A 14,903-nucleotide genomic window follows, 5' to 3' on the forward strand; every position below is an offset into this window, starting at 1 on the left:
CGCTGATTGCGCCTTAAACAATACAGATCAATAATGAGATCTGTAAGCTCTAAAATAAGATACACAGGTGTTTAACACAGCCGGCTCTCCAAGCAGAACATAGCACTGCTTGCTTAAATGTACCACACTGCAGCCTCATTGAGTGACTAATGCACTTTATTGCTCTGACGCTGACGCTGACGCTGGCACCAGCACTAAACTGTGTTAGTCTAACCCCCGATGCTTGGTACTTGGCAGGACTGCCAGGGTGTTTATTTTGCACCAATTTGCACGGCGCTGCTATGTGTCTTAAAATTGTTTTTCCATAAACCCCTTTGAAAAAGATGTATTTGCCTTTTGATTCTTTGCCTCTGTAGTATCGTTACTAGGGACCAGTGTGTTTTTGTTATAGTTAATACCCCAGGTCCCCAGAGATCCTTGGGTCTACCTTGTTGAAATATTTCCACCCTCATTTTAGAGTCAACGATTGAGAGGCAAGTTAAATTAAGCCTATCCGATGGCTTGAATAAACAGCTTGGAGAAAGAAGAATACCCAACAGATTCCTCCATTTGAAAAAAACACAGTCAAACAGCTGAGTTGACTTTACTGTATAAAAACACTATTCTGTTAAACATATTTCTAGAACTGCTCGTCTAGAATTTAATAAAATATAACTTAATTCTGATTAAAAGTGATCCTACCAACAAATTTAGCGGCTTCAAACAATAATTTAAGCAAAATAAAAGCAGCGAAGCTTCCCAGTGCAACTCACACGGAAGGATAGACTAAACCGAACACTCTATTCCGCATTTTCTCTATCATAGAGAGGGAGGGGACAGCGTTCGCACATTGCACTATGGTCAATGTATGTCACAGTAAAGAATGCGACAATGTATCGTTGTATAGACGAACTTCATTTCCCAGGAGGACTTAGGATACAGGAGGGGAGAAGGAGGGGCTGGTCTCACGTGACCGCAGGCAGCGAAAGGGCGTCGGTGTCCGGGCTGGCGGCCATTTTATGGTAGAAGCGAATCCGTTCTTGAATCCTCTCAGCTGTTCTCTTTCCTGCTTCGTTGTTATCTTTGTTTTTCCTTTTTTCGACCTCACTCTACTGCCAGCCCGCAGCGTCCCGGACCCATTCAGGGAGAACACGAGCTTCGGAGACCCCGCGCCGCTCTATTTCATTGCTGCCGCGTTCTGTTAATACTATCGCATGTCCACTATCCAGAACCTCAGCTCTTTCGGTAAGGTCAGGCTTTTTACTCGAGACGGCTCTGCTGTAATGTTTTCCTTATATATGCTGCTGTCGCCCAGCGAATTTTCTTATTTGGCTTGATGTTTCTGCCGCAACTGCAGAAGCGAGGCGACATTACTCTGTTTTTGTTTTACACCCCACCCTAAAAAAAAAAACCTTCTTGCTGCATACTAAGCGAGTACGTCTTAATTTGACAAAAGTTGCATGTTTTAGAAATGGTTTAACAACTGTAAAAAGTGTCTTGTTTGTTTATGGCTTGCAGTGATCGGTTTGTTGTTTTCGGCGCTCCTTTTCTCGTCTATAGGGCGGCTGCTACGAATCTGATGCAATCCCCAGCTTAGAAACCCGATACCCGTGTTTATCAGACCCGGGAAAGCGCTGGGACAGAATCTTTTTGCCTTCAGGCGGCGTTCCATGGATATTTTAAGAAACCCGGTGGTATATCTCTAAACAGGTCAATATTTTTTCCACATGCGATGTGTTTGTGTCTTCTTTTATAGACCCCTTTGCCGATGCAACTAAGGGTGACGACTTACTCCCGGCAGGGACAGAGGATTACATTCACATAAGGATCCAGCAGCGGAACGGCCGCAAGACGCTGACCACCGTGCAAGGGATCGCAGATGATTACGACAAAAAGAAACTTGTGAAAGCTTTCAAAAAGGTAAAGGAGGGCTAAAGTACAAATTACATTGCACAAGGTACACTGTAGCCTAGGTCTCAACACGCCGGTCTTTCCCTACACCACCGTACTCGGTCACATTAAAGCTAGCGCATAGCTAACTTCAGGACGTTTGACTTTATTATTCCTCTTTATAATGAGCGTGCTGTCTGAGTTGTACTAACAGTAAAACCCAATTAATGGCATGACAAGAGAAAGGTGATCTTTAATCTCGAACCAGTGTTTCTGTAATGAATACCTGTTGTCATGTAATTGAAAATAAACCACATCTTCGAGGACCTAATAGCTGTCTTTAAAAACAGTGGCATTTGGATCCATTGCAAACACAAGGAGATGGACGGAGCGCTGAAACTTTCAGACACTCGCCCCAGTCACAGAGCTGGGTTGAATCTATCATTGTTCTTTGGCTCACTTCGCCACCCCATTTCAGACACAGCTATATGCAAATCAGTCTTGACACTGTGCCTCATGGGAACAGTCCAACCCAAACTGCCAAGCCATGTCTTCCCTGGACTACGAGCATCTTGGGACTGGTTTCGGGGTAACACCCCTATTCAGCCAGGCTAGCTTAAATCCAGTGGCAGAGTGAGCAAGAGACCCACGTCTGGGCATACCCTGCCAACTTATGGCGACCATTTACTGGACATCCAAAGCCAAAAGCTCATTTTGGAGACCTACTGGCTTTGTCCCGGGCACAACGCCTAAAAAAAGGGGGGGGGGGCTCACCAAGTAGGGCAGAATGGGTGGTGATACAGGAAGTGACATCACAACCCATGACCTCACAGGAAGTTACATCAGATCTTAAAACCTCACATGTTTAGCAGCTCTATCATGAGTACATTTCAATATTTAACCTCTTCGACGCCGATGACGGAACGGTTCCGTCATGCACGTCGGTTGGGCTGTGCTTATGACGGAACCGTTCCGTCATGGCCCCGCCCGCGCTCAGAACTTTCAGCAACGCGCGGGAATCCGCGCAGCGCTGAAGAGGTTAACAAATTGGATTTTGTATTGGTGTTGTGCCAAAATATTGACACCTCCGACGCAAAAGCTGGTCCTCTATTTGAACATTTTTTTTTTTTTTTTTTTTTTTTTTTTTTTCTTGGTCCCCGCTACAAAGAAATTGTCTACAAAGAGGAACATGGCAGTAAATCCGTTCTGCTTGATTGGTTGCAGTGTCAACATATTTACTGGAGAGATCTGTTTTGCCTAGTTCTAGTATTGAATCATGGTAGCATTGAGGGTTAATATGTCTCCTGCAAAGCACATTATGTAACGTGCAGATGACATATTTCTATTTTATGTAAATAGTGGAGTTACTGCTTTCAAGACCGACATCGTTTTGTTACTTGCATGTTATGTTATAACAATTTATAAAGATCTCTAATACCCATGGGTGTATGGGCGCTTCCGGTTCACATGCTGTTAGAAAAAGCTAGTTTCTAAAAAGCCATGTCTTGAGTGGTTTCCTAAACTCAAGCAGGGAGGAAATCCTCCTAAGAGAAAGTGGATGGGAGGTCCATTCCTTGATAGTACTGTACCTGAAGACGCCCCCCCCCCCTTCCCCCCCCCCCCCCCTCTGCGGTTCATTCTTTTAAATGTGGAGGTGGGCATCAGGTAGGCATTGGCCGAGTGTAACGGTCTATTTGGAGAATACCAGCTGAAAGGGTCCCAAATTAATTGTGGGCCTTCTCTGTAAAGTCTTGTGTGATGCAGAGAGCCTTGAATTTAACATGCTGGCCAACTGGCAGCCAATGCAATTCCTGAATCCCTGCCCTAATGGACCGGTATTTTGGAACATCCAGAACTAGTCTAGCGGCGGTATTTTGTACCGCTTGCAGTCTTCTGAGTAGGTTGGATTGCAGGTTGATCTAAAGGCCATTGCAGCAATCCAATTCCGATAAAACCAGAGGTCAGTACCGTTTTTCTGGTATTTTTAGGGATAAATGGAAGAATCTTACATAAAGTTGTAATGGTGAGAAATGAGGAAGGCACCACCGTAGAAATCTGAGACTTAAAATTGAGTTTCTCATCTATGATGACCCCCCACATTTTTAGCTTTGGCTACTGGTGTAGGAGGGGGGCCAAGGGTGTCTGGCCACCATAGTGGAAAGATACAGATGAATTTGATAAATTGTAATTTTTCTAATATAGCACAATGAGGAATAAAGGGCATGTGGCTCTTACACCTTATAACCCTCTCTGTCTTATGTAACACATCCTTTATCTTGATGTACTCACTATTTATTGTCAGTGTATAATCTGTATTTGTGATGTAAAGCGCTCTGACTCCCTTAATCTGGATGAGTAGTGCTAAAGGGCTATTAAAGAAATAAAACAAGATAGTGATATTTAAATTGTGTGAATCCTAGGGTGACCAACCCATTTTGCAGTGTATGCATATCTCCTATATACAGGTGCTGAATAAAGTTAAAAGCATTCATCTGTGCCTTTATTTCCCCTCCATTGCATCTAGGTGTGAGGCGCCAGGATGCTCCCAACAAAGAGGCTTAATGGTCCTTTATCTCCCGCTTTTGTTATGGGCGTAGCTGGAATCTTATAAGCCCCTTTCCCGCCTCCACGTTGCTGCTTGGAACAAAAGCATACAACATGAAGGTGCTGCCGAAAGTGTCCCGGTGTCAGAAAATGTTACCAGGGGGCTATTTCAGCGCATTTCTGTGACTCCTGGGAGAAGTCGAAAAGGAATGGAGCACTCTGCTGAAAGTGCCTAGTTTTGCAGCAGTATTCAGGATAATGGGGCAACCCGGTATCCCTCAGGACCTGGGTATTGATAATAAAGAATACAATTGGTTCTGTTGGGAGATGCAATTGCTGTAATACATTTATTCAATCCAAAAGAAAAGACGTTTCACACTTCCTTATTCAAAATGAAACAACGATTTCAGTTCAGGTAGAGTTGATTTACTGTTATATTTTTGAAAAATATTGAATATGAAAAGGCTGCCACAAATGCAAGTAAATTGGGAAAATACGAAAGTGACTATTGTGACGTGGTGACTGAGGCGAATAGTACGCTATATACAAAACAGACATGTGACATAAATAATAAGAATTGTTGAACTACATAAATAATTTTGTTGAACTTTTGTCCTGTCTCGTTATTTAACACATGTAATACAAAACCCAACATTAATTGCCTATTGGTCAAGAGAACTGTGTGGACATGCGTGATGGAAAAGTGTCAACGTTTCGACCCTGGGCACGGCGTGGATTGTTGAGTCACTGCAGGTCTTCCCCAGGGCTATGAAAGGAGAGGTGGACAGCCAAAAGGTCAAGACGTGATGAGGCTCCAATATGTGAGTTCAATCGCAGTGCATCAATGTGGGAACTCATCTTAATTGAAAAAGATTAAGTCTTCCACCTCCTTGGATTCTTAATAGAGGGCGATGCCACCACAACACACAACATCCACCAGCTGGTTGGAGTCTTGTGCTAATGTCTTCAATTTGTAAATGCAGCCAAAAAACAAAGTTGAGTGCTTCAGAACAGCAAGCGTCTGTTCTTCCTCAAGGCGCTTGCTGTTCTGAAGCACTCGACTTTGTTTCTTGGCTGCATTTACAAATTGAAGATATTGGTACAGGACTCCAACCAACTGGTAGATGTCGTGTGTTGCGGTGGCATCGCCCCCTATTACGACTCCCAACGGGATGGTGGAGGAGGTTTTCATTTTTTTCAATTAAGAAGAGTTCCCACATTGATGCACTGTGATTGAACTCACATATTGGAGCCTCATCACGTCTTGACCTTTTGGCTGTCCACCTCTCCTTTCATAGCCCTGGGGAAGACCTGCAGTGACTCTTAACAATCCACTCCGTGCCCAGGGTCGAAACGTTGACACTTTTCCATCATGCATGTCCACACAGTTCTCTTGACCAATAGGAAATTAATTTTGGGTTTTGTATTGCATGTGTTAAATATCGAAACAGGACAAAAGTTCAACAATTTTTTTTATTTGTCACTTGTCTGTTTTGTATTTAGTGTACTCTTCACCTCACCACATGTCACCTTCTCACAATAGTCACTTTTGTATTTTAGCAATTACTTGTATTTGTGACAGCCTTTTTATATTTTTCATAAAAATGAGAATCAACTTCCTGTGTGTTCTTAACTGAAATAGTTGTTTCATTTTGAAAAGAAGTGTGAAACATCTTTTCTTTTGTATTGAATACATGTATCACAGCAATTGCATTTCCCAACAGAACCAATTGTTTTCTATAGTTTTGCAGCAGGGTAGAGGGCATCTACCCTCTGAAAACAGTGACAAGCATGAGATGCAGCCAAAATCCAGGGCAGCGAACTCCGTTGCGTGCAGTCTTAAGGGCAATCAACCCCTTCCAGTATCAACGGCTCGTGTCGGGAAGACAACTTGTACATTCTTCCATTATCCCGCCACCCTCCCCGTGCTCAGCGTATTATGCAAAAGAGCGCGTCCCATCAGGATTCATCGTCTCATGGTCATCCACCCCCACTCCCATTAAAACAAACTCCAGCAGCCTGCCCCCATCCCCCCGGCATGCCGCTGACCTAAAGTTCCCATTCTCGCACCTCAGACGCACCCATCATGCACCAAGACCCCCCTGCATCCCAGGGGATACTATCATGGAAAGGAGTGACAGAAGCCCTCAGCCAGAACTTCCTAGACCCTGTGCCGATCAGAACATTATCAAGAACCTCCAGGCTCAGTCACTTGGTGCAGCGCCCCTTTCCTCAAACGTGGTATCAGTGTCCCCGTTTGGGTGTTTCACTAGATCCACCCATGCTCGCGCCATTTCCATCGACTTTTCATTTCCAGTACGCGTAGCCAGGCGCATCTTGTGGTTCAATTTTAAGACTACTTTTTCAGCCTTTTAAAAGAACAATCATTGGCATAGCCAATAGGTCTCGCCTTTGGGACCTTCTAAGTGTTTAGCCATGCAACAGTTGCATAACTAAATACTTATAAGGTCCCAAAAGCGAGACCTATTGGCTATGCCAATGCTTGTTCATTACGGGGCTGAGAAGTAGTAATTGCATGCACAGGAAGAGGGCTCAAATACCGGTCTGAAACACAATCCAGACCCACTACGCCCCTGCCTCCTGGACTGTTATCTCTAATAGGACCCCAAGTGGCTAACAATCATGCAAATTCGTAGACGCAATTTAACTGAACCTTGCAGACAATTGTCTTATGAACGTGCATACGCTGAAGAATTTAAATACGCTTTTGTAGCTTAAACTCTTGAGTTAATGGTTTAGGAGTTTCTAAAACAAGGAGGAAAGAAAGGGTTAATCACCTGCACATGCCGCCGCTGCTGGAGTAAACCGAGGCAGGCAGGGGGGAGTGCTGGAGGGGGGTTTCGCAGTGCAAGGTCTCTCAGCCATGAGAAGCCCACAGCTATGTGTGTGTGCTTGAAGGGTGGGGGTGGGGGAAGCTGTTAACAGGCAGACAGTAGGGATTATCAATGCCTTCGTGAACACCAGCGTAGGAAAAGGAACATGCGAGGAAAGAAATGAGTGCAAATGGGTAACGCAGTTTGCAGCTTTTTAAGCAGCAGGCGTTCCAAAAAGAATAGAAATGGGGTGAAAGCCATCCATCCAAGACAGATTTTTTTTTTTCCATCAACAAATCTTTATTTAAAAAACTTTGAGATATACAAACATAGGTCAGGGAACTGCAAGCAGCAGGACTTGTGAGCGTGGGTGGGCATGATCATGAAGAAGGTAAGCACGTGTTTGAGGGAAGGGTGAGTAGCTGGTGTGATGGGGTTCCCAATGCCAACAAAAACAAGAATAGCAAATTATTATGGGGAAATAAAGAGTAATTCAAACTGAAAGAAAAAAAGAAAAAAAGACTCAAGAAATAATTTCTGTTGGAGCTAGAGAGAATGAAATACCGAAAAGAACTGGTAAAAGAAAAGAAGCGTGCGCCGCGAACCATGTTCTGAAAAGGGAGGAGAGAGGTGCGAGCAGAGCATATGGTGTGCACTTTCGCGGCCGCTTTAATGTTCTCCGTGGCCTCGCGGCTCATTGAGAACATCAAAGCGGCCGCAAAAGTGATCACCAGGCAGACAAATGGTGCCCGCGCCCGGCGCACATGCACTGTAGCTAGAGGCCTGAAAAGCCACTAGTTTGCACTGCCAAATCCCGTTTACTAAACTACTAAAAAATGGAAATCGAAACAACTCAGTTGAAGGCAAGAGTCACAATTGCACTGCTCCTGTTGTCTATAGTCTGTTTTTAATCGTTTGTACATTAAACGAAGACCTACTTTGTGTTTGTAGTGTTCTTCTCAGTGCCTATAAGTGGGTATATTTAATATAGGGCCTTTTACATTTGACCCACGTTATGATCTAATCACTGCTGCGTGATTTCTACCTCAACGTAATGCTGAATAATTTCCAGTGCAATACAATTCAGTACTTTTTAAGAAGTATAACTTTTTTTCCCCCCTGGGAAGTGGTTTGTGGTGACGGATTGCTTAAGTAGAATTTTTGTGTCCCTGTTGGGTTGGGCTTTCTCAGTCTCCAAACCTTTAACATGCTGCAGTTGTTTACTATAGTAGCACAAATCAGATTCACGCTACCATGTGTTCATTGCACATGCCGTTACACACTTCTTTGTTTTTCACTCTCTTCTGTTGTTGTTAGAGCTTTTAATGACTGCACTACCTTAGCTGCAGGCAGACACTGGACATATTTACTGGCATATGGCAGCACATGTGCAGTCCTAGTGCTACTACCGGCATGCGGCTTAATAGCCTTAAGACTTCTTTCACCATTAGGTTACAGCTCGTGCTGACACGGTAGCAGATTTGGTTTGGAGGAGTCAGCCTATTGAAAAGGAACCGTGAACCAGGACTAGGCCTTGCTACATCATTAACTTATTAAAATACAGAGCAAACCAGATAGATGGCATTAAACACAGGTGACAACACAATCGGGAAAGGAGCAAAGCATATTGGAGCATCAGAGAAGAGTATGGTGTTGGTATGGTAGGGCAGCTGTCACACATGGGAATCTAAAGCATTCCAAACCAGTCTAGTTGGACGGACTCTTGTAATTGCTTTGCCACTTCAGCACAATATTCTTACTTGACTCGTCTGTATGTACAGTGTATTCACGCTGCAATGCACCTCTTGACTGGTATTTACCATTAGGTGGTCCCTTCGTTCTGCCAAATGTTCTGTCTTAATTGCTATATATTTTTTGTTCAAATGGTCTACCATGACTTTGAATGAAAGTGGTATACTAATAAGGCAGGATATGTCAAGATCTGCCAGTGGTTTTGTAGAAGTGTGTAACAAGTAAGTTCCATGCATAGATGTGACATTGTGACATAGTAGACGTAGCTGAGTAGTGTCTTAAGTTATTTATTAAGTCCATAAGAACAGTGATAGCAGCCCCACCAGGTGCAGCCTGCCTGCTGCTCAGCCCATCTTTCAACTGTCGTCACTCATACACACAGGCACCCAAGCATTCCACTCATGCCATTATACCAACATTCCACACAGAAAACTCGCACTGGCTGAGCAGCTAGGAACTAGGTAAAAGGGAACATTATAAACATAAGAAGATACTGCAAAGTGGTATTATTCTCCTTCTGTATGTATACACACTATTGGATCAGGTTGGCAACAAATCCAAGCATGTCACGCTATGTAGTGTTGCCTGGGTGCGCTCTGCCCTGGCTCCTCCATCTATGTTGACAAGTTAGCTATAAGATCTTTGTAGTATTTATTGGTCATGAGTACAAATCAGTTGTGGTAAAGTAACCTTTTTAATCCAATTCTTATAAATGTCTCTTGCAGAAATTTGCTTGTAATGGTACAGTGATCGAACATCCAGAATACGGTGAAGTTATTCAGCTGCAAGGTGATCAGAGGAAGAATATTTGTCAGTTCCTCTTGGAGGTGAGCTTTAAATGTAGTACTCTAGGTAATTCTAGTTTAAATGCATGTTATGTAAAGCACTGTTTACTGCGTTCTTGTATGGTCATTTAATTTATTTGCTATTAACAATCGGCTGAATTACCACTGTGTGAAATTCTAGAAGTTAAAATTGTTACAACATACTAAACAAATATAGATATATTTAATAACTCCACCAACTCCCTATTTCTGCAGGGCATAGTCTCTGAAGGAAATAAGGCAACCAGATGTGGGTGCTCTCCCAAAATTTATAAAATCCGTGTTCACAAGAGAACAAATCCGTCCATCGTTAAGATTGAGATGGTCTGCTGCGAAGGACAAAGCCAGGTGCAAGGTTGGGAGAAAATGGATAACTTTCAAATCCCTCTGGAACAGAAGCACTGGCTCTGTTGATGAATCAATGTAGGGAATTCAGGATATCCAAATCCCATGCCCCCACAAAGCCAACATGTCTGCATGAACAGGTTCACCTACAGCTCTACCCTCTTATTCTAGGGGTGAGAAACAGGTAGGGGAAGTTGTAAAGCCACAATCTTAACAACTGAAGCTCCATTTTAAGGCCTGAATGTGGCTCCTGCTCTTGGTGTGCGTTGAATCCAGCTACACAGCCCTTGAAGCTGCTCCACTGACATGTGCATCATTGTAACCACAGGCAGGGTTTGCAGCACAACACCATGCCACCTTGTGCAAAGAAACCTACCAATCGCCTTAGTGGCTGCAGTTAGTATATGAGCACTTCAAAATTGACCCTGATCTTCGCTTTCCATACTGGAAAGAAAGAAAAAGATAAGGGGAGATTTTCTGACCCGGAGAAGTGTATGTAAACAAATAAACACATAACCATTGAAGTAGGATAATTAATGTGAATCATCTTTAAAAATTTCTCTGCTTAGGCAGATGAGATTTCCGTTGACCTGCCAGAAAGAACTGGATGCATATTTGAGAATGAAAGAATGATGAACTCGTTGGAACTTAAGTTGCTTGTTTTATTCATAGTCTGATCAGAGTGTACTGAAGTATCTTTGCTAGGATCTGATGGATTGCACGACTGCTTCTATTTGACATTCTCTCCCACCCCAACCTTCTTATGAATGGAATTCTTCATTTAGTTTTATACTTGCTTAATGGGTTACAAGCTACTCACTGCTGTACTTGGTGTCCTAGTCTGTGCTTAATCCCGTTCGCCATACCCGCTATTTCAAGGCATACATCATTTATGTGAGGCAGAGAATGCTTTTATGTCAATACAGACATTTCAGTTGTGTGGTCACTGTTGCATTGACACATGTTATGCTATGTGTGCTGAACTTGAGGTTGGTTCTGGTGAAGGATATGTGGGTGGGTGGTGCTGTGGCCCGGAGAAGCGTATGCAAGCAAATTAAAATCTCTTGTAACCATTCAAATGGAATTATTCATACATGGAATATTACAGAGATTAAGAATAAAAAGTTATGTTCTTTTATGAACACAGACCATACAATATGAAGCCCGATAAACAGCTGATTCTTGTATTTAAGGCTGTAGATAAAGGGATGACCACCATAGCTTCTTTTTGACTCTGACCCTCGTGCCTTTCCATAATCCTTTTTACAGTGGTCTCCAGGCATTCTCCACAGGAATCTAGCTTGCGCTGCATCTATTCGCCTGCCTATTTAAACTACCATTAGATTGAAGTTTCCCAGGTCCAATCTGCAAGAACTAATTCATCATCTTCTGACAGAACACCAGTTTGTTCAGCTTTAAATTGACCAATGTCCCAATGAAGACTCGTGTGGTCATTCCCAGGGTTGAAACGCAAACTATAGATCTACAGAAGTTTCTCTTCCAGAGTGACCCTCTTCCTGGCTTGGCAACTTACAGAAACCCCATTAAATTGTTGCTATGCCCAGTGTATTATAGGGGCTTTCCCTTACGTTGCAACCTCTGCAGCTTTGGGTCCATACCTCCTGTTGTAGGAATTAAATCTCAAGGTAATCTCCACATGTTTATTTTGTGGGTGCATTGCATGCAATTTCACTGCGAGTGTCTTCACTGGCACAATGCAGTACAAGCTAAACTTTTCCTTAGGTTTAACTATTTTTCATGCAGGCTATGTCCACTCAAATGTTCCTGTAGGAAATAATAGTTTATATTTATGGTAATTGGGCAGGTTCTGCTTTCTCATATGTATACATATCCAGCCCAGACTTCAAGACAGGTGCATTAGTACCATGTAGTCAGATTGAGATTAGTTTGTGGTTGCAGAGGAGAGGGGCTGCTGCATTTAATATCATTTGTGATTTGGGATCACTATGCTTTTGTGCGAGACTTTGAATAGGAGTTGTGCTTTGGCATGCAAATGTGCATGTGTCGATACTGTAACAGCAAGCATAAGAAGTTTGAGACAGTCTTCCCCTGTGATAGTATGTATTTTTTGTTACTATTACCTGAATGTCAAAGATGTAGGCACATTCTTTCAGGCTGTGTAGGTGCCATCCAGAATCCATGGAATGACATTTGAAGGTCCCTTGTAATTAGCGTTCGGTTTTTGAATAGGCAAACTTTTAATATTCATTGGTTTGACAGTGACTGCTCAAGTTTAGTTGAAAATTTGTAACACTGTCTTCTGTTTCAGATTGGCATAGTCAAGGAAGAACAGCTGAAGGTTCATGGTTTCTGAAATGTCTGCCACCACCACATGAAATATAGTGCATGTTTTAATATTGCCCAATTGGCTGTCACAATGATTCTCGGAAATGAGTGGACTTTTCACCTATCCAACCATCAAAAGTTTGACTCGTGTTTGCATGGTTACAGAAGATGCGTAGTATGTAGTCTAGGAACACACAAGAAAACTGCTGTCAGATGGTAACATAAGACTTATGGAAATGTAATGTGGATTGTTAATTTCACCTGATTAAAAAATGTCTTTGTTGTATTAAACCATGAATGTTAAATTTTAGTGTGTACAGACGGCTTTTTTTTTTTCACAGTATCAGAATGTATAGACATAATTTAAGCAGTCATATACTCATGAAAGGTCCCCCAAATATAAATACCCATCTTGCGTTTCCTTGAGCAGAAAACAAACCATTCTAAATTATATATATTCTACATTTTGGCTCGCCATACATCGAAAACAGGGGCCTCCATTTGCAGCCAAGCTGCCGCGATACACAGACTGGCAACAGTCCTAGCCAAAAACAACAGATAGCGATGTTTATACATTGGTTTCCCAAGCTTCAACTCGGACCCAGTACCTAATAACATCATGGCTACAGTGATGCTAATAGGTATCCCAATCATTACAGACAAAAATGTTTCAATATTGGTAATATACAATGACAACTTTCTACAAGCATAAAATATATGTAAACAGTCCGCATTATCATTCCCACAACGGAAGCTCTTGCCATCTTACCCCCCCCGCTCCATTTCAACATCTTTACAGGTGTATAATATAAATTGAAGGCAGTTTTGGAAAATTGAGCTTTCAGGTTTGCTGATAAGAATGTGTTCGAGGCATATGCGCTGCAGATTGTACACTTTTGCATAGATCGCCATCTGGTGTTGGGCCCGGATGTTTGCAGTTTGTTTTTCTTCTTGGACAGTCTTTGGAAGTCACGAGTTCGGTGACTCCTCCTTCGGTCCGTACTGCGCATGGGCTTCGGCTCCATCCTCAGATTGTTTTTTTCCGCCATCGGGCTCGGATGTGATACTTCGTGCTTCGGCTTTGAACCTTTCCAGTTCGACCTTCGACGGAAAATCCTTGTCCATCGAGATTCTTAAGACAAAATCATCTTCTTCATCTCTCTCGGCGGCACTTCTCGATTCCAGACATCGGCACCGGCCTACGGGCCTCCCTCGACTCCGGTCTCGGCCGATGGAAAGGACTCTCTTCAAAAAGTGCCCCAAATGTGGGTCTAAATTTCCCCACACCGACCTGCATCAGGTGTGTAACCTCTGCCTCTCTCCCGAACACGAGGCTCGAGACTGCCCCGCCTGCAAGTCTTTTCAATCGAAAAACAGACGATTCGGTGCCAGAACTATTTACACCTGATCCTTATCAAAAAATTTTAACAAAGGATCCAAAGACTGGTGATTTAACTTTGTCTTCCAAAAAGACATTTACACAAGCCAGATCCTCCTCCACCGCCAAAACGGAAGGACTCTGCCACATCCCCCTTCAGAGTACCCTCCCCACCACCTCTTCCACCTTCTCCACCTCCTCCACCTCCCATATCTCCACCACCTTTGCCTCACCGCTCTCCCACCCCATCTCCAGACCCTGATTATGGAGATCCAGATTATGATCCGGCAGACGCCCCATTAGACCCCACGACACCAGACCCATGGGAGGATTACCACAACCCTGATGTTCCAGATGTGCCTCAGGATGACATTTATCCATCCAGGCCACCTCCTCCAGAGGACTCCCTGGGGTTCCACCACTTAATACAGCGGGCGGCACACTACCATGGGGTAGAATTACATAGCGAGCCAGTTGAGGACGATTTCCTACTGGACACTTTTGACATACAAGATAAGGCCACAGCAATATTGCCCATGCTAAAAGGGGTAACCAAACATGCTGCAGAGGTGTTCAAGGACCCAGTCAGAGCTAGGGTACTTAACCCCAGGATAGAGAAAATATAAAGCAGCCCCCACAGATCCTGCATATATTAAAGGACCTGCTCCCTTGGACTCATTGGTGGTATCCACAGCTAGGAAGCGGTCTAACTCTCAATCCTCAGGGGAGGCTCCACCACCAGATAAGGAGTCAAAGCTCTTAGATGCGTCTGGTAAACGCACTGCCTCGCAAGCCGCAAATATGTGGCGCATTGCCAACACACAACTCTGCTTGCACGTTATGATAGAGCACATTACGATGAACTGGAGGCTATCATGCAACACCTCCCAGACAAACACAGGGCTCAGGAGGGAAAGCTCATCACCAACACCTCAATTAAATGTGCCCTCCGCAGCAGACACAGCTTCTCTAGAGCTATAAACACCAGTGTTTTGCTTCGTCGTCATGCCTGGCTCAGAATCTCAGGGTTTAAGCCAGTAGTCCAGGCAT

The 14,903-nt window shown here is 43.5% G+C and overlaps 1 protein-coding gene across 1 annotated transcript; it reads left to right on the forward strand.

Moving 5' to 3' along the window:
• The first annotated feature begins 913 nt into the window (after positions 1-913).
• Positions 914-12,785, forward strand: EIF1B (eukaryotic translation initiation factor 1B). Its single transcript, XM_085631555.1, has 4 exons — positions 914-1,224; positions 1,736-1,899; positions 9,725-9,826; positions 12,459-12,785. The coding sequence occupies exons 1-4, from the start codon at positions 1,194-1,196 to the stop codon at positions 12,501-12,503; spliced, it is 342 nt and encodes a 113-aa protein (XP_085487681.1). The 5' UTR covers positions 914-1,193; the 3' UTR covers positions 12,504-12,785.
• The last annotated feature ends 2,118 nt before the right edge of the window (positions 12,786-14,903 follow it).

Source organism: Triturus cristatus, chromosome 10 (assembly GCF_964204655.1).
Source record: "Triturus cristatus chromosome 10, aTriCri1.1, whole genome shotgun sequence".
In the NCBI taxonomy this organism is placed as follows: Eukaryota; Metazoa; Chordata; class Amphibia; order Caudata; family Salamandridae; genus Triturus; species Triturus cristatus.